This window comes from Moschus berezovskii, chromosome 2 (assembly GCF_049115385.1).
Source record: "Moschus berezovskii isolate FMDL1 chromosome 2, NW_MosBer_1.0, whole genome shotgun sequence".
NCBI classification, from domain to species: domain Eukaryota; kingdom Metazoa; phylum Chordata; class Mammalia; order Artiodactyla; family Moschidae; genus Moschus; species Moschus berezovskii.
The window spans coordinates 2,859,385-2,886,304 of NC_142461.1; the positions used below are offsets into that span (position 1 = coordinate 2,859,385).

The following is a 26,920-nucleotide window of genomic DNA, read 5'->3' on the forward strand; positions in this document are numbered from 1 at the left end:
TCAATAAAGCGTCAGAGTATCTGTGTGTCTGTCTGTCTGTGTACTACTAAGTGATTACGTTTCCCTCAAAAGCAGCCGCCCTGTGAGACCTATTCGTGTGTCTCACTCATGTTTATACTGTTCTTCCAGAAGTGCTAAAGTTCCCTTTCTCCTTTCCTTAACTCTGGCTGCTCTGGATCTTCTCTGCCACACACAGGCTTTCTCCAGCCGTGGTGAACAGAGGCCTCTTCCCATTGCAGCACTCGGGGCTCTCACTGCAGGGCTTCTCCTGCTCAGGACCACAGTCTCTAGGCTTGCAGGCTTTGGTAATTGTAGCACATGGGCTTAGGTGCTCCCACGTGGGGGATGTCAGTTCCCAGACCAGGGATCAAAGCCACGTTCCCTGCCTTGGCAGGCGGGTTCTTAACCCCTGGACCATCAAAGAAGTCCTACTATTTTATTTTACACAGCTGCTCAAGAAGCCAAGCAGACCACTCCAGGAGTCCTACAGTCAGTGCTGGGCAGCAGGTGTACAGTGGACAGTGACTTAGAACTTAGCACCCACAACACAGCAAGAACTAAAGGAAGATAACCTAAAAGGCTCTAAGCCAAAGAGGACAAGCATTACTTCTGCATGCAATGTGAACCTTGGGAGAGAAGATACAATCAGGAGGTCTTCTATTTCACATACAGAAATCAGTCCTAGCTATTAAAATTGCCCCGTCACGTCTCACAGACAGGGGTTCACACATTTACGTGAACTGAAAAGGAGACTCGCGCGGTTGGTCCAGATGGCCTCCGGTTCCCTCCGTTAGGAGACACACCTCACATGCTGTGTCTCATACGGGATGCCACGGGTTCTTACAGCCTAGGTTCTGAACGCCCACGGGTGACCTTCTAAAGATGCATCTCAGAGCATCGAGCGCCCTTTGGCTTCTCAGGGGATAACGCTGGCTCCCTCGGCCCCTGGCCCCCTGACTCTGACCGCTCACCATCAGCTGGTCTGTCATCTCGACCGCCTTGTCCACTGTGTGCAGCTCCCGGAGGGCCTGCTGGGCCCGGCTGCTACTCCCCACTGCGGACGCCTGCTGGAAGTTGGTCTGAATGGCATCCATGAGGAAACTGAGCATGTCTAACACGAGAGGAGCGAAGGAGAAATTGGCCTGAGAAAAATCCAAATACACAAGTGAAAAAAAAAAAAGAAGAATGGATCACACTCGTCGTCGTCATCTTGCCAGTAACGACCTACAGGACCCAGGACCAGCTTCCTCACCCCAAGTAGGTGCTTCAGCCCTCACCTCACTCTGTCCGCGCACTGGATTTGATCCCAAGTCGGCTGTGACCGGGTCCCTAAACCAGGGGCCCCGTACTGACACGTCCTGCTGCCACACACCCACTGCGCACAGTGAGGCATCTAGAGCGCGTCCGGTCACGCGCCACTTGGGAGACCGAGACGACGACCACCCGACCACCACCCACCTGTGTCCTGTGACGCAGAGGAGGGGCCGCGTCAAGAAAGGTGCCCCGGAGAGCTACTCAGCTAAAATCCACCTTCACACAAACCCCCCACACTCCTCAGTCACAGACTCCGCATGAAGCAGTGATCGAATGATGGACATCAGTAACCTTGGAGGACAAAATAACCACTGGCGGAGTGTGAAGGAGAGCAGTGTGCCAGGCTCCACGCTCCACTCCTGTGCTGTGCGCCGCCAGAGCCCACCCAGCTCTGCAGCTCCGCCCACCAGAGCCCGCCCCGTTCTGCAGCTCCTCCCACCAGGACCCACCCGGCTCTGCAGCTCCGCCCACCTGAGCCCGCCCCGTTCTGCAGCTCCGCCCACCAGGGCCCACCTGGTTCTGCAGCTCCTCCCGGCAGCCCTCCACGGTGCGGCACAGGCTGCTCTTCTTGGGTTTCTCTTCGTCAGCAACCTTTCCGTCGCTGATGGTGACCTTGGCCTTGTCCGCCGGGGAGGTGCTTGTGTGGCGCACGAGACTCTCTGAAACCCTGGGTTCACTCTGAAATGCTGACTCCTTCATGGTGGAGCTCATGCCACTGCTGGGAGTTCGCTTCACCAAAGCCTAGGGACAGGAAATGTCAGAGGCCCCCAATTTCTTGCCACAAGCACAGATGAAATACTGCCGAAGATTTGGGAGGAAAAATCTGACTCAAAGGGGAGACTGGCTAACCATTTAAAGAATATCCAAGAGCCTAAATTCTACTCTTTGTGGTATTCACCTAACAGCTAACACTTTACCCACTCATAACGACAGGTCTTAAAATTGGGGTAGGGGTAGGGTCTTTGAAAAAACTGCCAGATCTCTAAGGATACTGCAAGGTCTACTATTCTAAGTGAACAGTTTAGGCCATGACTATACAACTGATCACTGACAGAATCAGAACTTGGTCCTAGACCCAGGACACCATGAAGGTGGCGTGGGACGTTCCCAGTTTGGCGTGCACGTCTGTATCACTAACAAGTCAGCCTTTAGAGACAAGAGAATGTCCTAGTCTCTCACCAAACAGCTGCCATCTTCTTTGGCCCCGCAGTCACAGAAGAAGGACCCATACTTGGCGTAGGAGATCTCATGATCCTTGTGGCAGACCTTGGCACACACTGTGCACACACCCACCCCGTCAACCATTTTGCAAGTGTGACAGTGGTACCTAGAAAGAATAAGAACCAGGCAATGAGCCCAGAAGTCCCAAAAATCAACGGCCTGGAAAGCCCCACCTAAAATGAAAAACTACTCTTACCAATGCTGATTCATGAATTCTTTCTGAGTGATGGTAAAAGTGCAGAGTTTATTGCAAAGGGAATCTTCATCCTTCAAAGATAATAAATTTTTAAATCAGAAACACATTCCTTCCACACAGGCACCCACAAAAACACACTCTATGGAAAATAAACCACTGACTTCATAGATGACTAGTAGAAACCTATTCCAGTCAGAGAGAGCCTGCAGGCTATAAATGCGATGTACTTTCAGATGAGACCTTAAGGTTTGGTGGCTAAGAAAAAAAATAAACTCTACTACACAGCTCACACCATCCCCCTGAAAAACTCATCTCTGAAACTCCATTTTGGATGCAACAATCAGTTGGAACTGCAGGACAAGTGCCTCTAGATGGAAGAAGGCCCAGGCTTATTTAAGGGTCCTTCCTCTAGGAGATTAGAGTCCTACCACTTGTTCTGGAAACTCAGCCTGGCATCAGCTGTAAAAGCTATGAATAAGCAACAAGGACTGGGAAGAGTCCTGATGCTCACAGGGGCCAAAACAGAAGGCCAACGGCCTGTTAACGTGAGCCCTGCAAGTGCCGGCCAGCCAGGGCCGTGGCGGTCACTGCACTCACGGAGTCCTCGGCCTGCGAGTCTTCCTCCTCCACTGCCAGCTCCTCCACCCAGTCAGAGTCGACCTCGATCGCCCGCTCTTCCCCATCCACGGAGAGGTGACTCGGGCCTTGACCGGTACTCTGGCTCAGGGCATTGGTGACATCAGCCAAGTACGACATAATATGGCAGGTGCACTCCAGGACGGTCACGTGCTATAAAAAAGACCACCACAGCATGAAAGGTCAGCTCTCCACATCCCATTACCACGCCAACTGTCTTTTCTCACGCTTTTTCCAAAAGAGCTCAAAGCAACCGCACAAAAGGCAGAGAAGAAAAGTAACATGTTTTAATTATCTGCTTCCTTAGCACTACAACAGCAAGCAGCTGGTCAATAAACTGAACTGGGACTTCCATGGGGGGCCAGTGGTTAGGATTCAGCACTTCCAATGCAAGGGATGCAGGTCTGATCTCTGATCAGGGAACTAAGAGTCCATATGCTGCATGGCGTGACCAAAAAATTTAAAAACTTTAAAAACTAAAAGAAACTGTACTGAATCAGTGTGAGTCATCCCTTCTTAAGCACAAAGACAACTCTTCAAAAATCATTAAACAGGGCTTCCCTGGTGGTTCAGTGGTAAAGAATCCACCTGCCAGCGCAGCAGACGTGGGTTTGATCCCTGATCCAGGAAGATCCCACAAGCCACGGAGCAATTAAGCCCGCAGGCCACAACCACTGGGCCTGTGCTCTAGAGCCTAGGAGCCGCAGTTACTGAAGCCCTCGTGCCCTGGAGTCCAGGTTCCACAACAAGAGAGGCCACCGATACTAGAGAGCAGTCCCTGCTTGCAGTAACTAGAGAAAGCCCAAGCAGCAACAAGGACCCAGCACAGCTAAATAAATAAATATATATATTTTAAAAACTCTTATAAAATGAAGTACAATGTAAACCAGGAAAATAAAGCTGAAACAGACACAAAAATCACTCAAGAGAAAACTAGACTGATACAGAGAAGAGTGGTAGAACCTGAGGCAGGGGTAGGAGGGTGGTTCAGCGAAGTGGGTGATGTGAGTCCAAAGACACACACTTTCAGTTATAAAATCGGTAAGTCACGGATGAGATGTCAAGCATGGTGACCAGAGTTAACACTAATGTATGCATATCTGAGAGTTGCCAAGAGAGTAGGTCTTAAAATTCGTCACTACAAGAAAAAAAATTGAACTATGCATGGTGATGGATATTGACTTACTGTGGTCATTTTGCAATACACACAAATATCAAATCACTGTGTTGCAAACCTAAAACTAATGTTCTGTGTCAATTATACCTCAAGAAAAAAGATAAAAGATTAAAGTATGAGTAAGCTCTCATTGGCTTTTTTCTCTGCCATAATCATTTTTTTTTTAACCATTAGTGAAAAACATTTAAATGAGCCACTATGACAGGCTAACAGGTTGGGTAGAGGGAGAAAATGCCTGAATGCAAGATTTCTGCCAGTTGCCACCCTTTTTCTCAGCACAGTGGCCTAAACGTTCAGATAAAGTAAACAATTGTAGCATCTGGACTGGAGCTGAGGAGGTACTGTAACCCATGTTTAACACTCAGAGCACACAGTTCCAATGCAGGAGCAGCGGACAGTTTTCCAGAGAATACCAGTATCTAAACATAGCAACAGTTCACTGTCTTAAGAAGGATTCTGTTGGATGTTTGTTTAGAGAAACATTTCCTTTGGATCACTTCTTGCCCCAAGAAGAGGCCTAGGGGCATGCACTTGTAATGACACACTTCGAGGTCCTCCGCAGGGGGGCCAGGGACAGAAACCCACAGGAAGTGGACTCCCTCCCATCTGGCCACAAAGACAGGAAGCGCCACTCCCTGGCCACGCGACTCCGCACTTTGCTTACCTTCCCATGCATTGCACTGGCACTCAGTTTTTCAACCACGTTCTTCTGTGACAGGTATTTCTTGCTGCCAAACAAAAAAGGGGTGGGGGGGACACAAAATCATCTAAGGGACCAAAGAAAGGAAGCATTTCCACGTATCCTGCATCAATCTGTAGACAAAGTGAACTAAAGGCATTCTTTGGGAATTATGTGGGTCCTCAGCAATTAGGGGGTTCTGTTCCTATCAGAGATAGTTGTACACTTTCCCAAGACTTCTCCTAGGAATAATGAACAAGAAACCATACTAATAAAAGAGCAGAAATTAAATCTAAAGTGAACTGATTGAATCTACAGTGAATAGTCCCCAATAAAAAGACAGAGCTTCCAGTTTCTTTTATACTCACTCTGAGCTACAAAGAAAACAGCCTGCAATTAACTATCCCCCTTAAGAGCAATGGTGTAGCATCCAGATGCAATCCTCCACTTCAGCCTCTTACCATCTACTCAGCCAATCCACAGCAGCATTATGGAGCTGAAGATGGCCAGCACCTTGACCTGCACCGGCCAGGGTAGCCATGACAACCATGAGTTCAGGGAAACCGGTCCCATCACCGTTGGCCAGCATCTCTGTTGCCATGGGGATCAAGGTGCCCAAAAGCACAGCACACACACCTTCTCCAACTTGACTGGTAGAAAAGAAACATCACACTGGTAACTATTCAGTAGGAATCAGCCGTATTAAATTTGTAAGAATTCAGAATTTCTAAAAGGCGGTTAAAATCAAACATTGAATGCACGATCACACACACTAAGCCAAGTCGTGCACTTGGGCTACTAGACCACAGAAAACACTCACACACGTTACAACTGACAGGCGAAGCCGCTGCAAAAGTGTTTCGAAGGGAAAAAAGCAAAGAGATATGCTAGATTCCTTGAGTCTACTGAGAGGGAGCTGTGGGATCACTGAAAATGCTCCAGGACTGAGGCTGAAGGAAACACAGCTGCAAACGCTCTCATCCTGCTGCTGGGCTGTCAGAACACGTGATATAAATGCAGGTGCTCTACCTGTTTTCCCGAACAATGTAGGTGGTCAGCAACTGCAGCAGCTGCCTGTTCTCCTGGATCACGTCCAGCTGATCGGAATCTTTGGGGGGCGATGCAGTCATGCGGGTGAGCCAGGCCTGGAGACGCGCAGGCTCCACGCAAGCCAGCTGGGCCAGGGAGCCACAGAGATGCAGGAGGCTCGGGTTAGGGCTCTTCTCAGCTGCGGACAGACCGAGAGGCGACGGTCAGCGAAGGAGGGCGGGGGGGGGAAGAGGCCCACTGTGAGCCAGGGAAGGGGGAAGGCTCCAAGCAAGCCTCCGACTTCCCTCCAAGCTCTCTGAGGGATGCTCCCCACTTGTCAGCATTCTCCTGCTGCAGTTACACTCGGGCAGAAGACAGGCACAGTCATTAGCCGGACATCTAAGTTCCCCTAAGAAGATTATTAAAAGCTGTCACTCACTCAGCTGGAAGAGTTTGGTGAAGAATTTCAAAACTCGGTTACAGAATTTAGCAGAGAGGTTGGCATTGGCTGTTGCCATCATGATCTGCACGAGTTCTCCACTGAAAGGTAGGAGGGGGAAAAAATGGAAGAATCATGTTAAGTGTCACATAAAAAGCATCCTTTTCTATTTCTTCACAATCTCATCCCCTCGAGGAGAAGTGGTCACCTGTGAGTCAACAATGCCAGTGAGTCAAAAACAACCCTTCCACCAATCACCCCAAGGCGCCAGCAGTTAACCAGCCCTCCCGGAAGTACAAACATCTAAGCAGGCTTTTGTATTTTCTGAGAGAACAACCAGGTCAACACAGTCCTTGCTTCTGGAAGGCATTCAGAAACCCTCACTGAGGAGAACACAACACGGCTCACCTGTCAGAGAAAAATTCCTCCATAGCTTTGCGAGCCTGGCTGCTTTCCAGCTGCTTTTCCAAATACTGGAGACATTCCTCCAAGATGGATTCATCAAGTCCACTGAAAACCCAAAAGAAAAATTAACTATAGAAACAAGGGCTGTTTCGAGGTCCTAATGCTACCTTTAAAAATTCAGAAGTCTATGGCTTTCCCTAGTGGCTCAGCTACAAAGAACCCGCCTGCCGATGCAGGGGACACGGGTTCAATCCCTGGTCTGGGAAGACTCTGCCTGCCGAGGGAGAACTCAGCCCGTGCGCCACCACCACTGAGCTTGTGCTCTGGAGCCCGGGAGGTGCGACTCCTAAGCCCACAAGCTGCAACTGCTGAAGCCCAAGCACCCTGGATCCTGTGCCCGCAACAGGAGAAGCCACCATAAGGAGAAGCCCATACACCACAAGCAAAGAGCAGCCCCCACTCCCCGGAACCAGAGAAAGTCCGTGCCGCGAAAAAGACCCAGCACAGCCGAAAATACAGTTTTAAATATATATTTAAAAACCCAATTATAAACTATTAAAAAGAAATCCTAAGTCTATTTACAGCTACACCTTAAAAGCAATATTCAGTTTTGTTCTGTCAAAGCTTGGCATAAACCTTGGCATACAGCAGGTGCTAAATAAATGAGGAATTAAAACTGCAATAAAACAAAAAATTCCTAAAATCTGAGAGAAGTGATGCAGTCAGTAGCTAAGAGGTCAAAGGCTGTTATCTCAAGCTATCAGGAAGAGGAGGGAAGGGAGGGGACTGGAGGGGAGGCGAGGACACAAGGGACATGGGACACGCAGGCACGCTCTGTCGCTTTTCTCCGGGGCCCACCAGGCTCCTCCGTCCACGGGACTCTCTGGCAAGAGTACTGCAGTGGGTTGCCACGCCCTCCTCCCGGGGGTCTTCCTGACCCAGGGATTGAGCCCGCGCCTCCTGCACTGGCAGGCAGGGAGGGGTGACAACACAGAAGTGGGGAGAGAGGAGGAAAAAAACAGCCCCTCATGAGAACCTGGACTGCTTGACGAGAAGAAGGCAGGGAGTCCCAATACCCGGGACCCTTTATCTTTGTAGTTCTCAGTGGCATAAAACTGTAACTTACTCAACACGGCCTGCACCAGCACGGTCAAACAACGCAATGAGATCCCCTGCATGCCACAGAACATCTATCCCACAAGCACAGTCACAACAGTGTTAGGAACTGTATCAAGCTCCTCTGCACACACTACCACATCGAGTGCAGCACGCTTATTCCTAAGAGTAAATCACAAAAGAGGGTTCCAGATAAGCTCTCGTATGTGTCCTCAAGAACGCAAAATGCACACAAGCACAGAACTTCCTGTTAAAAAGCACAACCAGGGACTTCCCTGGTGGCCCAGGGATTAAGGACGCACCTGGCAGTGCAGGGGACACGGGTTCAATCCCCAGTCTGGGAACTAAGATCCCACATCCCTTGCGTCAACTAAACCTGAGAGCCACAACTACTGAAATCCCCGCGCCCCAGAGCCCGTGCTCCACAACGAGAAGTCACTGCAACAGGAAGTTCTTGCACCGCAGCGAAGAGGAACCGCCTCTCGACTCCCCAGCAACGAGAGAAAGCCCATGCGCAGCAGCGAAGACCCAGTGTAACCAGCGTAACCAAAAACAAATGTTTTAAAAGGGCACAATCATAAACCATTAATGAATGACAGAGAGAAGCAGGTGCTGGTGTATGTCTCTGAGGACAGCAGGGGGTCACAGGAGCTGGACGCTCCTCCCCAGAAGGGCTCACCTGTGGGGATCTGCGTGGTTGGCCAGAATGTTGTAACAGCCAGTGATGAGCTTCTCATACACACGAGCCAAAAACTCATCAGACTCTGCGGGGCCCAGGACGCGCTCCAGGGAGTTGCTACTGGTCTCAGCCACACTCTCAGTGCTCGACTCCAGAAGAAGGGGGAGCAGCGTCCGGATTACCTGCGGCGGGTTCATCTCATCGGACCAACTTCAGCAAAGAAAACAGAATCACATCAGTGAATATACTGCTCTGAACAGCTGCAAAGGGAGGAGAGGGCAATCCAATCATTTACTGAGAAGGGCTCTTTCCCTTGGACAGTTGTTTTTTCACACAGGCAGTCATGCAACTTCATGATCTCCTTTCTCATCACTGTATCCGAAGTTAAAATCATTTCCATTTGAAAAATCCATTTATTAAAATGTTAAATTAATTACATAAGATGTATTCTGTAATGTTCAGAAAAGAAAATTAACTGCGACCTAAGCTAGTAACCCTCCAAGACAACCTTTCTAGAAGAACTGGCAGGAAATCTGGATCACTTTTAAGGCAATGAGATACAGAACTTTACTCGTGACCTATGGACAGGAAGCCTGCCCTAGTCCCCACGCCAGCAGTATCTAAGTTCCACAATGAACCTGGAGAAGCATGACTTCAAATACGTCATCGTCACCTTGAAACTTAAACCCAGAGCACCTCCAAGTCACGGTATGATTTAAAGCCAGCATGCTTTTTCTGAAACACATTGCACATAAAGAGGGGGAGGTACTCTGGTGCCCTCCACGTCTAAGTTCAACATCCTTCCAGGGAGACGCTCACAGTCTAAAGCAACAGGCTCTCTCTGCTACAGAAGCAGGCAAAACAAGCGCTGTCACGCAGTTAATAAACTCTCACTGTCTTCCTGCAGCCAGGCAACACTCAGGGTTACTCCTCAGCCAGGCGAGGAGCGCACACAGTGGGCACTCACACTATGAGGTCTCCAGTCAGCCTGACCAGGGAGAGGAGGGTGTGCTTCAGGGACGCGGCCAGGGGCAGACTCTGGCCACAGAGCGTCCCCAGGTGGGCAGCCTGCACAGCACTGATGTAGCTCTCAGAAGGGACGGTGTCATTGGCGAAGGCGTTGCGCTGAAAAGGAGGCAAAGCAGACGTAAGTGGAGAGACCATCGATTTCCAAATGCTTACACAAGCAAAAAAAAATCAAAGACCCCACTGGGGTTCACAGACAAGGACTCCATTCAGTATACACTCTGAGTCACCCTGGGAAGGAGAGTGGAGTGGAGTGAAGGAAAGAGTTAATAAATTTTAGTTAATGAGAGTTAAAATTTTAAAAGGGCGACCCTGGTGGTTCAGCAGTTTAGTATCCACCTCACAGTGCAGCATAAGCTGGTTCGACCCCTCGTCCAGAAGGACCCCACATGCCCTGGGGCAACTCAGCCCATGTGCTACCACTACTGAGCCTGTGCTCAAGAGCCCGGGAGCCCCAACTCCTGAGGCCCGCGTGCCCCAGAGCCCGCGCTCTGACAACAAGAGAAGCCACCACAGCGAGGGGCCCACGCACCACAACAAACGGCCATCCCCTCGCTGCAGCCAGAGAGAAGCCCACACAGCAAGGGAGAGCCGGCATGGCCACAAGTAAACAAGGTCTTTTAAACAGAAGAGTTAAAGTTGAGCTAAAATTTAGTTACTACAAAGTTAAGACACCCAATACCACTTTTCAAATAATTAGGATATATTTAATATTAAAACTATGCTTGTTTGCCTCTAATAACTGGGAAAGATCAGGATTTTACAATGCATCTGGGTCCCCATTACAAATATCTTAATTATCCTTGCACTACAGCTCCGGGTGATGTAAATAGAGGTCACGAATACAAAGCAAGGATAATAAGATTATAATACTTTGATTTGCCAAAGAACTGTAATAACGCAATAATCTGTTAACGAGGTTAATCCGAGGACAGCACACAGGAAGATCAAGGGAACTGACAGAAGATGCAACAGTCTTCTGAAAGCCTAGAGAACTTAAATGCTACCCCATAAAATTATGACAGAAGGAGCAGGTTCTTGACATATAACCTAAAAGGGAAAGGAAACAGTTAACATTTACTGACAAATCATGTGCCAGAGAATGTGCAAGGCACTTTACATTTAATATCCTTGATCTTCACCGCCCAGTATTTAACAGATGAAGAACCCGAGGGTCCTAGCAGTGACCCTCAAATGCCACAGGGGTTGGGGTGCTGGCCATCCATGCAGTCAACATCAATGTATAACGCTACAGTCAGCCCTCCATACACACAGGTCCACATCCGTGGATTCAACCAGCCACAGACCATTTAGGACTGCAGCCCAGACTTCGTGTACAAATGGCCATATGCCATTCACAACCCTGTACTGCTCAAGAGTCCACTGTAATAAAGCAGTTATCCTATAACACAATAACATACTTCTTATTCTTAGCAAAATGATCATGAGTACCATTTGGGTAATTCAAGGACTTGACTACGGGTCCAGCCACAGCAAATACTACTGGAGCACGTTAAGATCTCTTGGTGGCCAGTTTAAGCCTAAAGAGTAAGGAACAGAACACAGAAGCCAAACAGGGCTCCAAATTTCTACTCCCAGACAGATGGACACTCACCCAGGACCCAATGTTGGGAAACTCGTTGGTGCTGATGTTGTTCCAGGACTCACACACAGTCTGAACTGATGATGGTAGATTCTGAACCAGCGTTGGACCTGGAGGCAACAGAAAGGACAAGGAATCATCACAAGAAAGAAAGAGAGAATGACACACAGCATTTTAAAAGCCAACCCCAAATGGAGAGAGAAACACACTACAGCCCAGGTTGTCAAACTAATCACTAAGAGAGCTTAGAAGCATACTTAAACAGCAGCACTATGTCCGAGAAATTGCTAACCAACCTCAATTATAAGATTTTCACTCCCCATCATATTCACTTTCTAATCTTGTGGGTAAAGAAGACAACTGAATACACGATGCAAAGTGACAGCAGGTCACCACAAGTTGCCACTCAGCGTCGAGACCCTCCACAGACAGGCAGCACTGTGATATCTTTTCTCCTTAACAGATCTTGAGGGCTGCTGCTGCTGCTGCTGCTGCTGCTGCTAAGTCACTTCAGTCGTGTCCAACTCTGTGCGACCCCATAGACGGCAGCCCACCAGGCTCCCCCATCCCTGGGATTCTCCAGGCAACAACACTGGAGTGGGTTGCCATTTCCTTCTCCAATGCATGAAAGTGAAGTCACTCAGTCGTGTCTGACCCTCAGCGACCCCATGGACTGCAGCCTTCCAGGCTCCTCTGTCCATGGGATTCTCCAGGCAAGAGTACTGGAGTGGGGTGCCATTGCCGTCTCCGATCTTGAGGGCAGGGAACATTAATGCACATTAAGAACAGTAGTCAATGGAGTTATGAAATCAAATTTCCAAAGGTGAGATTATCTGCACATTAAAAGGGTACTTGAACCTTGAAATGCAGAAATATACAAATGCCTATACATTTTAAAGGGTAACTATTGCACTGAACTCCAACCCTGCTCAAGTCCTTCTGATTTCCCATCCCAAATTTCTACCAAACCATTCCTAACACAAGGAAGAAGTTTCCCCAAGCACGAAGCAGTATCTCGATAGTCTTCCTAATCTCTACAAATGGAAAGGAGAACAAAGATCTTTGCCAACAGCCAAAGAGCTTAACGCCTTGAAACCAACTGATCTTGGCTTGGATTCCAGCTCTGCCACTTGCAAAATGTAGGATATGGGCAAATAACCTAAGTCTCAGTTGCCTAATGAGTAATGGGGGATGATAATAAAACCGACCTCATAGGATTATTGCCAAGATCAAAACAGATAAACCTACGTCAATGGCTGACACACAGAAAGACCCCCATAAACGGTAAATGTGGTAGAAAGGGAGAGAAACAGTACTACTAGCCGTACCACTAGTAACGGTCTTATTCAAAAGCACATTCACGTTCACTTACCCAGAGTGTTCGCCTTGCACCTACTAGAGCCAATAGCCAAAACAGCAGCAAAGCCGTGCAATTTCTCCTGCGAAGGCTTTTCAGTGGATCCCTCCTCATTAAAGTTCTGTAGCAAATACGCTCTGGAGGAAAAAAGAGGGAGCTATGTCAAAGCTGAAGGAACCTAGTGATATTCTGGTTAGGGAAAAAAAAAACAAACCCTAGACAAATGGAAAAACCTGTAGCTCAATTTCCTAATCCTCTAAATGTAGCTGACAGTGTCTGCCCCTTTGGGTCTCCTAAGAATGTCAATGGTAATTATTTCCCAAAGAACATGCCATCCTTGGAAATGCTCACAAAACATCTACCCTACTTGTCCTGGCCTCAGAAGACTGGCATTGTATGTATCACAGGCTTTGAGAAGTATTTTTTCTTTAAAAAAACAAACAAACAACACTTCCCAAACTCACATGCTCAGGAACATGTACTATCAGCGATGGGCCAGATTAGAGCCTAGAGGCTCTCAAAAGGCAGTGGCTCATCAGCTGTGCTAACTGCTGCCCCCCCAGCACCCAGAAACCTAAGTGGCACACAGCAAGCACTCATCGCCATTTACTCAAATTTACTGCTTAGATCCGGCCAAACATTTTGCCTCAAGCAACAGTCCTCTGTCTACTGTTAAGGCATTCACACTAAAAGACATGTTAAGTTTTACAGTGATCCAAGTCCCTTTCAGCAACAACGTCCCACAAAACAGGGAGTGAAGCATGAAATCCTACAGGGACCAGAAAAAGTAAATGAGCGTAAAGGGGCCAGGCAAGAACAGCTAAGGAGAAGCAGCCAGTCCTCAGCAGCAGTGTGCTGTCACATGGGAAGACGGGCGCGGTTTTGCCAGTTCTTCCAATGGAAGAAAAGCCAGACATCTTGTGAATGCCCTGATGAATGCAATTTTTATGCACTGAAAATGAATTCTAAAATATTTAAACACTATGCAAAATAAACAAAGAAAGTCTACAGGGTGTGAAATTTGCAAGGTTTATTACAGAAAGGACTGGGTTTCAAAATACTCTCTTAACTCATTAAGAAAAGATTTTTCTCAGGATTTCAAAGTCCCTGGGGGTCTAGTGGTTAAGAATCTTCCTAGCAATGCAAGAGACGAGGGTTATGATCCCTAGTCGGGGAACTAAGACCCCATGTGGCAAAGAGCCACTGAGCCCTGCAACACAACCAGAGCGCCTGCACGCTGCAACAGAAGGCCCCTGTGACACAAGGATGACTCCGGGGGCTGCAACTAAGACCTGCCCAGCCAAGCAGATAAGTGAGTAAGAAAATGTCTTCTTGGCCTGTGTCCCATGAAGCTTACAGAGCTTCACCTCAGTGAGCCACAGAAAAGACAGTGTTTGGGAAAACGGCATTACCTCTCTTTGCACCCTACAAGAAAAATGCTAGAAAATATTTACACAGGAAAGTAAGCCACCCAAGCATTTACATTCCCCGTCTCCGACACCTCTGGGCCGGCGGCCCGCCCACCTGGTGAAGGAGGCGTAGGTGTCAATGAGCTGCAGCGTGGCGGGCAGCAGGTTCTTGGTGACCTCAGAGGACTTCTGTGGGTCAGTCTCGGCGGCCATCTTAGAGAAGTGCTCGTCCAGGGAGACCTGGACCTTGGAGACAGCAGCATCCAGGGTGTAGATGGACTGCAGGCTGGGAATTTCATGCAGCTGCAAGATGGTGGTACAGTCGATGCTACAGAAGGACGAGATCTTTAAAAGATACCCAAGATCTTAGTTAGTTGTGGGAAAAAAATCCGCAGCATAAGCAAAGTTGTGTCATTACCGACCCCAAACTCATACCTGTCGGGCAAAGTACTCCTCTACAATGTCAACGTCATATTTCACGGAGCTGCACTTGCTGCATGCCAGTTCTAGGAGAGAACCAGCATGTTCAGCCTTCATTCCCTGTTTGATAAGGTGGTCCTATTTACAGCAAGAAAAAAGTGTTCAGGAGAGCACAACAGGCAGGGTCTAAGGCTTCCCTCAGCCTTAAACTTAAGTTTCCCGAATTAGAGCCTGCTGACTGACTACCCCACAGCAGCAGCCTCAGCAGTACCTTTATCCAGCTGACATAGGAGCTGATCCGGAGGCGGGACGACCACCGCAGGGTGTGCAGGATGTCACATTCACTCATCTCTGGCGAGTTCATGGCCAACTGGTTCATGTAAGTTTTCGATGGTGGCAAAATGCCCAGGATTCTCCACAGTATCAAGAAGTAATACTGAAGGGCACATGCTTCCTACAAGAAGCAAAAACAGTACTCTCAGAGGGAGGAGCTTTCGGTACTGCCTCAAGATCTCCCATGGAGATCCCAAGGACTGAGGAGCCTGGTAGGCTACAGTGCATGGGGTTGCAAAGATGCGGACACAACTAAGCGACTTCACTCTTTGACTTTCAAGATCTCCCTATAAAAACTGACCCAAATATCAATATAATTTTTAAAGCAGAACAGGGTGCAGTCCCAATTTTCAACTGAGATTTGGCTCTTAAGTCAGCTCACTGGGTCTTTCCAGAGAATACACCCAAAGCAGAAAATGGTAAAACACACCTTTTAGATACAAATAAAATCTGTCCCACATTCTGTACATTTCACAGGCCAAGAAAGCAATTCTGAGTCCCTGGCTCCCCAATAATTTACCAAGTGACTGAAAGAGAGCAAGACACTGCCTTCAGCAGGCCTGCAATCAGCAGGCCCTTTCTGTGGCCTTAACTGCTCTTATGAATTCTACAGGTACGAGACACATTCACGGGGCCACAGAAAAAGCTCAAGTGTGTGGCTTCCAATATCATACAGCAACCAGCACTCAGGAGATACATCAGGAGATAAGAACTGAGGTGACCCTTCCTCTCAAAGTCACATTCCTCTCAATGTTAACCAAAAAGAAAAGCCAGAAAAGCTGAAATTCCTGGTAGACTGCTCCCCAATAACCAGACACATGCCCAACTCTTCATAACTAGCCCAGGTTGCCATGGTCTTACCAGGGCTGTTACATTCTTGTTTTCCTTCCTCCTGACTGTGTCAAGCTGGGACCCTGCTGCCAGCAGAGACGTCAGTGCAGTGTACAGCTCATCATACTTGACGAGCTTGGAGAAGAGGACATCGCAGGCCTAATATCAAGAAAGACAGACAATTGTTTTATTTTGTGAAATGTTTTTTCCTACTACCCATATACTACCACTTAACCTCAGGATTGACAAACAGCTCATTTCAGACGGTTATTAATGTCTCATTGCAGCGAGATTCCCCGTCATGGACCAACTCAGCTTATGGTTTATATTGTGAGCACACAAGTGCAGGCATCAGAGTGAAACAACTATTTTGTCCATTAAAATAGCTGCCTGTGAAAACGCGAACACATATAGTCTTTAAAAATAATCTATCAGAGGTGTCAACTGCCAGGAAGGACATCCCCTACCGCCAAATTGGAGCCCAGCAAATAAATCTCAAAATAACATTTTCCTTTTGGAAAAAGCTCAAACCCTAATACAGACTACATTCACTCCTTACAGAAAGTTACATCATTCCCTTTCCTGCTACTAGCCTGATTTTGGTGGAGACTACCTGACCCACATGTAAAATGGGATTTTTAAATTTCGGGTACCACAGAATCAAGTCGGTTCAAATCATCCTCTGAGGCTTCTGGGGACAGGACACAGTAGAATCTGGGCTGCGGGACGGCATCTGGAAAGCAATGTGCTTATTGAAAGAATGGTCGCCCTCTTGCGTGGAACACGTATGAAGTGTAAGAAGACACTCTGGGCCAGGGTCTCCCAAGCTCGGCCGGCCCGCTGACACTCTGGGCGAGACGGCTCTCTGCCGAGGGGAACTACCCCTGCACAGCACGATGCTGAGCACCATCCCGGCTCCCAGCCCCCAACGGCCAGCAGCGGCCTCCCAGCTGTGACAACCAAACATGTCTCCAGACACAGCCCCGGGGCCCCTGTGGGGGTGGGGAGCACAGTCACCCCCAGCTGACAACTTGTGTTCCATGACCATCACGTGACTCGACAAAACTGTCTCATGAGACTGGTAGTCTTAAATGCTGTCTCCCCCATATCAAAGGGACCAACTACTAACAGATCCCAATGATAATAAATTCACATTAGGGCTTGATGAACATGTCCACCAAATACACTTTAGATGAAAGCAAACACATGCAATGCACACAAGAGGAACCTTATCAAAAGTATGGACCACTGCCACGTGAGAAACACTGGGGAGAATGCCACAGCGCCCACTGTCTGAAGACCATACCCAAAGAAATCAGCCTCTCGATGAGAAACATGTCCCTCAGAGAAATTTAAATTCAATCACCCAGAGTGGGTCAGAGGATTCCAATTCCTCACATCTCAGATGTCTTTCTTGTTTTTAAATAAACATGGGATATGTGAGGGTCTCTTTCCGCCAGGAGTTCTGAGCCCACAGGTATCTAGGACGACACCAATGACCGAAGGCTCTCAAGGACGCCCCAAGCTCCAAATTCAGCCCCGCCCGTGAGAATCAGGAAGTTTCTTATCGACAGTCTTCTTTCTGACCTGATGAAAAATGCTTAGACCAGTTTTCTTCTACTTCTTTGAACCCATGATAGAGAGGGGTGGTCGTCCGGCGGCTGCTGCTGTCCTGGGATCCACTTGCCCACCCAAAAGGAGGACTGAGCAGGTTATGCTGCACCTTTTAAAACACAGAGATTCCAATGAAGAAAGACACACAGTCATCATTCTGCTTCTCACTCCAGGCAGGATATCAGATTGACACAGCAAAATCTGGGAAACTTAACCAAAATAAAATTTTAGGTTTTTCGGTGACTTCTTTTAGGAAGCATCTTTTTGCCAGAGTACAAAGGAACAGTATGTGATGAAGCACGGTCAGAAACACTGACTGCAATAATCCTTAAATGGCCCTCCCGTTCTCACTTTGGTTCCCTGAACAAAGCAATTTACTAATCCATAGAATGTGCTGCTCCACCATCATTCAACCACTAGTAAACTAACTGAGGCCCGACACTCACAGCACTGTGATCAACACACACAGTGCGGCAGTTCAAAGAAGGATGCCTGTGAACAGAACTCATGACCCAATTTCAACAAACACAGCAAATGAAATAAATTCATCTGGCTAAACATACAGTGTGGACACCGAGACAAAGCCCCAGGGGTCTTCCTAAGGGTACTCAAACACACCACAATGGACACCTAAAACCTCAAGTGAACAGGTCACTTTGGTTTGGGACGTGATAATGTGAGAATAACAATGATCGCAGGAACAGCCGTAAAGCGAAAAGAACGTGTTCCTCTGCACCTGCTCAAACAGATACATGGGGGCTTTGCAGTACTGATGAAGCAGATAATCAAAGATCAAAAGCAGGCGAGCCAGGATGAGAGGCACGGCGCGCATCTGGGCATCCATGCTGGCACTCAGCTCCTGGATGATCTGCACAGAGAGCGTCAGGATGTCCCGCCGGCCTTTCTCAGAGAAGTTGTGGAAGATGAGGAGCAGCAGCTGCAAGTGTTCCACATTCAAATCTTCCGTCTCAGCGGGCACCACCCCTTGCAGGGCATTCTGCTTCATGGTCGACAAAAACCTACCACAGAGGAGAGAACATGTCTGGTGGGGAAAAGTCAGAACATCCCCTGAGCGTTACAGTGTCCAGTGCCGGAAAAGTCAGATTTCTTAAACCCAGGCATGAAGAGAACAAATTAAGGAAGACAAGAAGCTACATGTAATGAGAAGATAAACATTAAATCTTGGCTACAAAAAGGCTAGATCTAGCCACAAAAGCACTTTCAACAACCCTTCAGCAACACTAACTGTGGCCGTGGCAGTGTTAACTCCCATGCTGCCATTTCTGACAACAAAAAAAGCACTACAAGCTCTCTAAAAGGTGGCTTTTTTTCCTTTATATAATACATCTGGGTAGATAGAAACAATTCAACTACTTTTTCTCTACCATCTGATTCTACGGTTTAATTCCCATTTTGAGAATTCATACTATAGGTTAAAAATCACAACATAGTAATAGTTGAAAATAACTCAATGCACTAAAATGCAACACAAAATTTATACTATTTAGAGAACTTATGAGAAAACCTCTCATGCAAAAAAGGAACGAATGTAGCCAACTATTTTCACTGCCTTCGGCTGTCAGGAAAGACATTTGTATTTTAATAAAGGTTTCCCTCACCACTCCCCTACCCTCCATCTTCTGGCCTTTTTGCAAGATTCCACCAGGAAAAATACAGTGCATGTGTGGCATTCACGGGGGTTTATAATTTCTCAAATCCAGCAGTAGAGCTATTTGATCATGGACTGGGGAAGAGGAAAACAAAGCCTTTTAGGAAAACTAACTGCTTTGAAGACTCCCAACCATGTAAACAAAAATGGCAAATATAGGTCCATCTAAAGAGGATTTAGATGATTAATCTGAGCTTCCCCCAAGTAAAAATATTCTTTAAAAGTTGTCCAAAAAAGACTGCAAGTCACTCTAGGTGGTTTTGTGTTGAAAGCAAAATAACCAAAGACAAAGTTGGCTTCCCTGTTCCTTCTCTTTCAAAAAAAATCAGGTCAGGATAAAATTGGTTTATGTTCCGGATTCAGGTTCTCTCTCATAATTGCAATCAAACCCTCCATGTGCTAAAGGAAGATTCTGTTTCCAGACCCTAGTTTATGTATATCTGTTTTTCAAACAGCCCCCCAGCTCCTCCCAAATCCCCCCATCAGAAACATACTCCTCCACCCTTGCCACTTTAAGCCTATCATCAGAGTACCATCTCAGGGCCACAGATGAACTACAAATCAGTCAAACAAAATTTAAACAGCAGCCTTCTTCTTAGGGCTTCTGTTGGAATTATCTTACCTGTCCCAAACTTTGAGGCATTCAGGGACGTCAGGGTCACCTTGAGCACTGGCTTTATGTTGCCAGATGAGCAGGAGGCGTGAAAGCACAGAGAGGCTCTGAGGGTGAATATACAAGGGCCACGGGCCCTCAGAAAAAGGAGCAACTCCCAGCTGCTGCAGCAGTGTGTTCTAACATGAAAGACAACGAGAGACCATTAGGGGAAAAGGCAGGGAAGGAGGTTACTACTGCTCTCTGTTACTTTTTAACACCGAAAAAGAGTCCTTTAGAGAAAGGGGGACACACACAGAAATTCAGATTTAAAAGCAGTCCCAAAAAGGTCATTCCACACATGAGAAAAATATAAAGGGAAAAGTACTAATGTAACCCCATTAACAACGATAGTTAACTAGTGTCAGAAATCAGGTCCCCAAAAAGGAGACGTGTATGGAGACAGCAGAATCAGGGTCAGTTTCAATGGACACTGTCTCTGAAAGAAAACTTCAACTGTAATAGCTAACAGTGTTTCTTTCAAGTCAGTTATGTACCACAAATAACACTCCAAAGCGGGGAGCTCCAACAACTGAGAGGGCCAACAACTTGCATTAATAGCATTAGCAGAGCAATTTTGCCTCTGAGATGTCACGGCATCCAGGATTAATCAGGGCCGTTGTCTCTGCCTCCAGTTGTAGCACGTCTTTCAAGTGAGCTTTACTTTCAGCTCAGTTATCTAAGCTGCAATTTATCTCCTCAAACACACACACAAATGAGCAGGATGCCAACAGAAAAACCAGACAAAAGCCTGCTTTCTCATCTGGCTTTAGAAAACACAAATCATGGTTACCTCAGGACATAGGATAAATTCTTAAGTCTGCCAAACTAAATTATACTCTTGTAAGAAAACATCTGAGAAGACCCTATTCCTCGAAAATGTTCAAAAAGTCATGGGTATCGAGCACAGGCCCCATGCATTTGGGGGTACTCGGGGCGGGTGCGTATGGAGACTGTGACACTCAGCGCTGAGCTGCAGCGTCCGACGGGGTGTGCTCCGTGGCACTGATGAGGGACAGAGCTCAGGGTGGTTCAGGAGCATGACCAAAGCCACGAGCTCACCAAGTGACAGGCCAAGTTTCTCTCTAAAGCCCACATTCTCAATCACTATGCCCAACAAAGACACGATGACTAACTTCTCCGTTCCTGACTCAAGAAAACAATTCAAAAACTACACAAACATGTCTGATCTATTGCAGAAGTCTTAACTGGATCACTACTGGTAATAAAAAGTAACATCAAGGCACACACAGCCACAATGGCGGCAACCACAAAGACCAGGTAAACGTCACAACACACTCCATAGGCTACGTCACATACACACAAAACCATAAAGTCTGGGGGAGCAGAGACCAAGGGACACACCAGCGTTCTCATAACAGCTGGAAAACCATGCCACTATGTGGACAGCAACAAAAGGAAACATGGCAACATTAAAACCAGGAATCCGGCGAGAGGCCTATGGCTACCGTCTATTCTCTGCTGTTTACCACCTCTAAGTGAGCTTGTCTGTCTCGTGTCAGACGGGTTAGGCCCCAGAGCCATAACAAACAAACACTCCTCAGCAACCTGGCTTTCCCCACCCCTCGCACTCTGACGAGCTCTAAGCAAGAACTGACTTCCTAAGGAGCAAGTCTGAGTCACGACAGAGTGGAACCCGGCCCGATGCATCCCTGGACACCCTCCAAGCACCCTTCCCCGCTGCTCCCATGCCAACACCCCTGAGGTCAGCCTTGGCCTCATCTCTCCTGCTGGCCCCAACCCATCTCCTTGACTCTCATCACTCCAACAACGGCCTCCCAGTGGGCAATCCCCAAAGCTGTAGTATCAGTCTGCATTTTTTAACTCCTAAATTTCAGACTCACATTTCCAACTATTTTCTAAGACATCTTCATCCCTCTGGCACCTCAGAATTTCACTATTTAAAGTGGTGGGATGTTTTTTTTTTTCAAAAGCAGTAATGGTGACTGTTTTATTCAAATTTAAAACACTGATAATACAGTTTTTCTCATTTGATTGAATGGGCTACAGAATTTAACATACTGACAAAGAAAAAAATACAATCACATAGACGATGCCTCTGCTAACTATCTTGAGCTTATGCCTCTGGTAAAGGAGACCTTCACCTTCAGCTATTCAATTTTCTTGACTGCAAACAACTCCAAGGCTCGCCTACTGCAAGGACCTAAAAGTCATTTTGGAGAGCTGACATTGACTCATTTTTAAAAACAGAAAATGGCAAATCGTGCCTCATGTACCTAAAGAACCCAAAGGATCATTCTGAGTAATTGTGACTAAGTGACCCACGAGCATGTAAGTTGGTGCAGTCACTGTGGGAAACAGGACGGAGGTTTCCCAGGAAACTAAAAGAACTATGATCCAACAATCCCACTCTGTGCATATATCCAGACAAAATATAATTCAAAAAGATACATGCACCCTTAGGTTCACAGCAGCACCATTCACAACAGCCAAGACATGGAAACAATCTAAATGCCCATCAATAGATGGCTAAAAAGAGAATAGTGCACATACACAACGGAAGACTACTCAGCCATAAACAAGAATGAAATCATGCCATTTGCAGCAACATGGATGCAAGCAGAGATCATCATACTAAGTGAAGTCAGAATGATACCACTTTCATGTAGAATCTAAAATAGGACAAAAATGAACCTGTCTATGAAGCAGAAACAGAATCACAGACATAGAAGACAGACTGGTGGTTGCCAAGGTGGAGAGGGCTGAAGGAGGGGTGGAGTGGGAGGCTGGGGTTAGCAGATGTAAGCTTTAACACATAGGATGGATAGACAAAGTCCTACTGTATAGAACAGAAAACTATACTCACTATCCTATCATCAACTGTAATGGAAAAGAATATACTAAAAAAGAATGTATACGTATAACTGAATCACTTTGCTATACAGCAGTAATTAACAACACTGTAAATCAACTGTACTTCAATAAAAAAATGCTTTAATAGAAATCTGAAAAAACAAGTGACGCATGAGTAAATACAACCTGAGTCGACTTAAACCCAGAAGAACGTGCCACTGAGTTCTCAATATCACTCCTTTCAGCCCCAAACCAAGTCTCTCCTGATTGCCCTGTTTCTATTAAACAAGAGCACCCTGCTGGTCTCATTTGGGTTTTAAGGGTTTTCAATCTGGCAGTAGCTTAGATTCTTAAACTCTCCCTGCCTCTCACCTCATCCAAACAATCTCCCATGGTCTCTACACTAGGTCCTTTACCCACCCTATCTATCTCCCCTTTCGCGTGAAGCCACACTAACTCAAGTCATCTTATTTCTTCAGTTCCTGTAACAGTGCCTGAAACATAAATAATTTCAATGAATACTTATAAATGAACCCAGATCACCAAAGTAACACTATTATTCAGTTATGATAATTTTACATGCAATATTATAGTATTAAACAGTAACAATAACAATACATTTTATTAATGTCCCTTATAAAGACACTGTGTATCTGGCAATTTAAATCAGGCATCTTGGTTAAGACAACTTTGCACATTACTCCAAAGAAATAATATCCAAGGTAGGGGAACCCAACAGCAGACAGGTTACAATGACTATCCTTCAAAGCAGTGAAATATGGGAAACAAGTTTACAGTTCCATGCCTGGAAATGGAATGAAAAATGGAGATCTGAGGGCTTCCTCTGCAGTGTCAGCAGCTATGGGCAGCCCAGCTGCACATCCACACAAGATCTGTAATTATTTTTAAAATGCTAAGAGAGCAGTATCATCACAGGAGTCTTAAGAATCCCTATTCTCTAAAGAAAAATATTTCTTCCCCATTATTTAGACAAGTTTAGCCAAGAAAAGTGCAAATCTATGACCTTTGAAACCTCTCTTGATAAAGTCAGATATGGGTAAGGAGCTGATAATTTTGGCAGGAAACCCTGACCCTTCACTCTGAGAAGTTATTGCAGGCAATGTCATAACTGAAGCATTTTCTGCTCTTCACCTTAGACAGGTCAATAGCTTTTCTACTCTATCGATATAGTCTCTTTCCTGCTAAAAAAAAATTTTCCCATGTACCAGTTCAGTTCAGTTGTTCAGTCATGTCCGCCTCTTTGCGACCCCATAGGTTTTATAATTACCTTTTCAAACAATAAAAGAAATGCTTCAGGATTTCTCAAATAAGCTAGCTTGAGACTGTGAGATTTTTTTTTTTTTTTTTGCTGCACCATGCAGCATCTTACTTCCCTGATCCAGGAACCCATACACCCTGCAGGGCAAGCGCAGAGTCCTAGGCACTGGACCAATTCCCTGTGAGAATCAATTTTTAAACTTCATGAAATAGGTTCCTGGATTTTGCCCCTTTGGGGGCAAGTACAAGTCCTTGAATTGTGTTTTGATTCTGAGAAACCACTGAAATAATCTTAAGAGTAACAAAAATATTTTCATTAACAACCTTCGAGCTAATTATTGGAGATCTCCCAAATTAAATTCTACTGGGGTTGGTTGGGGAGAGTTGTGGGGGTCACATTAACTGAGAATCTGAATTTTTAACAAATTCCCCAGGAATCCTTATGCACAATGAAGACTGAGAAACACGAACCCTAACTATGCTACTGAAGTTGCTATCAGGATACGACGTCGCCGAATCTTGGGAGAGGACGTGAACCCCCATGTCCCCGGCACACTGCTAGTGAGAGTAAGCCTTGCTGCCACAACAGAGAGCACTGCGGAGCCATCTGCTTAAGGTCACGGGCTCTATGACCTGTCAATCCTACTTCAACTTATACTCCCAAGAGGCTCACTGGCAACAGGGGATACGCCAAGAAAGAGCACAGCAGGACACCCTGGGGGTCCAGTGGTTAAGAATCCTCCTGCCAGTGCGGGGGACGAGGGTTTGATCCCTGGTCCAGGAAGATCCCACGTGCTGCAGAGCAACTAAGCCCACGCACCACAAGGACTGGAGCCCATGTGCCGGGAGCGCCTGCTCCACATAGGAGAGGCAGGTGCAATGAGTGGCCCGCGCACGGCAACCAGAGCAGCCCCACTCAGCAAGCATCCGTGCAGCCAAAGTAATTAGCCTTTTTAAAAAGAACGCTCACACAACACCTGGAATAACAATGATGTCTGAGTGACACAACCCAAATGTTCATCAGCTGGAGCAGAAGGGACATGAATAAACTGGCACAGTCACAAACACAGTGAAGTAGACACAGCAGTCAAAAATGTGCAAACACATAGATGAACTCTGATAATAAAGTACTAAATAATGTGAAGTGGAAAATGCCTATAAAATTGCACAGAACATGATGTCATTGCTAAAAGCAATCAAATAATCTTAAATTTAAAAATATTCCTCAAATGCAAAAGCAAATACGTATATGAAACAAATGAAACGAGGAATTTAAGATTCAGGATTCCAGATATCAGCTACTTCAGTGAGGAAAGAAAGCTACAAGGTTTAGAAGTCCTGGACTTTATTTCGGCGGTGGGTTGTCTATGGGAGCATATCCCGGACCCTTGAGCCCATCCTTGTTCACGTCTTTGATGACACTGGCCAACATGGCCATAAAGTGCTCTGAAAGAGATACACTTAAGACAGTTTCAGACAGAACTGTTCTGACAGTTCAGCATGGAAGAGGCGAAACGTTGGACGCCAGGCCTAAGAACTAAAAGAACACCCACCTGCTATAATCTAACTGATTCTTTTAAGAGAAGCATTTTAATTTATATTTCTCAGATTACTAATAACGCTTAACATTTCCTACATTTGTTGGCCATTTATTATTTTTTAATAAAACGCCCTCTTGTCTATTTACTTTTATGCTAGGATGGTTATCAGGAGTGGGTTTTGTAGCTTTTCCTTTCCTTTAAGCTTACTGAGTGAGTTGGGGCTAAAGGACACATCTTCTTGAAATGATCTAATGGAGGCAGAGGGACATCCTAGGGCAGTCCCACAACACTCTTTCCAGGGAGGGGATCCCAAGACAAACTGTTCTGCGCTACAGAAACAGGCGCAGCCTACTGGGTGCAGATGCAGAGAGCTCTTGGCCCGAACAGTCGCAGCGCACACACCTGCAGGTTAGGTGACTGAAGGTCCGAAGTCACCAGGGAGTGGTTGAAGTGGTAGAGGGCAGCCGCAAACTCTTCATCTGACGCACCTTGAAGACACACAGGAAAACCAATTACTCAAGCACCTACTTGATGCAACGCACCACCCTGCCAGCAGCCAAATGCTGCTAGAAAAATATCCGCCAGGCACATATCCTGTCTACTGACCCTTGAGCCCATCCTTGTCCACCTCCTTAATGATGCTGGCCAATGTGGCCATATGGTGCTCTGAAAGAGATACACTCAGATAGTTTCGGATAAAATTGTTCCGCGAGTTCAGCATGGAAGAGGTGATGAAGTTCAAAATGTTGGAAGCCAGGCCTAGGAACTAAAAAGAACACATAACCGTTATACCAGGTTCGTAAGCCCAGAGCTCCCACAAACCATAAATACAAATACAAAGTACGTCCGTAGATCTCATGCAATAAACACAACGACTCAAAGACTCAGATTCTAAATCACTGACAATATGACTAAGTTTAATTATGACAGCCTTTCCCATGTGATTGTACCAATTACAAAAAAAGGTGTATCAATTTAATACAACAGACTTCACGGAGTACTGTACGAAACAGAGGATTTGCAAATAGACTGACTCATTTCTTTCATTCCTCTAAGGTCCTGTATTTGTCCAGCTCTAAGATATTACTGATATATTCAATTGTGAAGCCTGCATTATCATTATACACATTTGGAATGCCCAGTTCTTCACTTCTCTATTAAAACTAACTTGGGGAATTCCCTGACGGTCCAGTGGTGAGGACTGCGCACTTTCACTGCCAAGGGCCTGGTCGGGGAACTAAGATACCATAAGCTTCACAGCAGTGATCAAAAGAATAGTAATGATTTAACGAGAGTGAACTGAATCAAGCTGAACTATGATGTAAATGGTTTAAAACCATATCCTGAACTACACTAAGCTGCATAAAAGCCAAGATCGTATCTGACCTGTTCCCGGTAATTCCTCACGACACTATCAGAGGAGGCACAATCACTCCCACACAACAGGAAACAAAACAGGCT

At 46.4% G+C, this 26,920-nt stretch overlaps 1 protein-coding gene across 3 annotated transcripts in view; it reads right to left on the bottom strand.

Annotated features, from left to right (window-relative positions):
* UBR4 (ubiquitin protein ligase E3 component n-recognin 4) overlaps positions 1 to 26,920 on the bottom strand; it is a 133,122-nt gene that overhangs the window by 83,453 nt on the left and 22,749 nt on the right. For all 3 annotated transcript variants that reach the window (XM_088843071.1, XM_088843065.1, XM_088843069.1), the window contains exons 16-39: positions 26,066 to 26,225; positions 25,862 to 25,947; positions 19,776 to 19,945; positions 18,221 to 18,503; positions 17,458 to 17,593; positions 16,524 to 16,603; positions 15,901 to 16,029; positions 14,978 to 15,160; positions 14,722 to 14,844; positions 14,402 to 14,631; positions 12,893 to 13,014; positions 11,533 to 11,630; positions 9,859 to 10,016; positions 8,892 to 9,101; positions 7,100 to 7,201; positions 6,692 to 6,792; positions 6,253 to 6,451; positions 5,685 to 5,873; positions 5,209 to 5,272; positions 3,329 to 3,520; positions 2,732 to 2,802; positions 2,494 to 2,641; positions 1,828 to 2,055; positions 972 to 1,142 (exon numbers count right to left, since the gene is read on the bottom strand). In XM_088843071.1, coding sequence (XP_088699197.1) covers positions 972 to 1,142; positions 1,828 to 2,055; positions 2,494 to 2,641; positions 2,732 to 2,802; positions 3,329 to 3,520; positions 5,209 to 5,272; positions 5,685 to 5,873; positions 6,253 to 6,451; positions 6,692 to 6,792; positions 7,100 to 7,201; positions 8,892 to 9,101; positions 9,859 to 10,016; positions 11,533 to 11,630; positions 12,893 to 13,014; positions 14,402 to 14,631; positions 14,722 to 14,844; positions 14,978 to 15,160; positions 15,901 to 16,029; positions 16,524 to 16,603; positions 17,458 to 17,593; positions 18,221 to 18,503; positions 19,776 to 19,945; positions 25,862 to 25,947; positions 26,066 to 26,225 — 3,633 coding nt within the window. The remainder of the gene's footprint in view (positions 1 to 971; positions 1,143 to 1,827; positions 2,056 to 2,493; positions 2,642 to 2,731; positions 2,803 to 3,328; positions 3,521 to 5,208; positions 5,273 to 5,684; positions 5,874 to 6,252; positions 6,452 to 6,691; positions 6,793 to 7,099; positions 7,202 to 8,891; positions 9,102 to 9,858; positions 10,017 to 11,532; positions 11,631 to 12,892; positions 13,015 to 14,401; positions 14,632 to 14,721; positions 14,845 to 14,977; positions 15,161 to 15,900; positions 16,030 to 16,523; positions 16,604 to 17,457; positions 17,594 to 18,220; positions 18,504 to 19,775; positions 19,946 to 25,861; positions 25,948 to 26,065; positions 26,226 to 26,920) is intronic.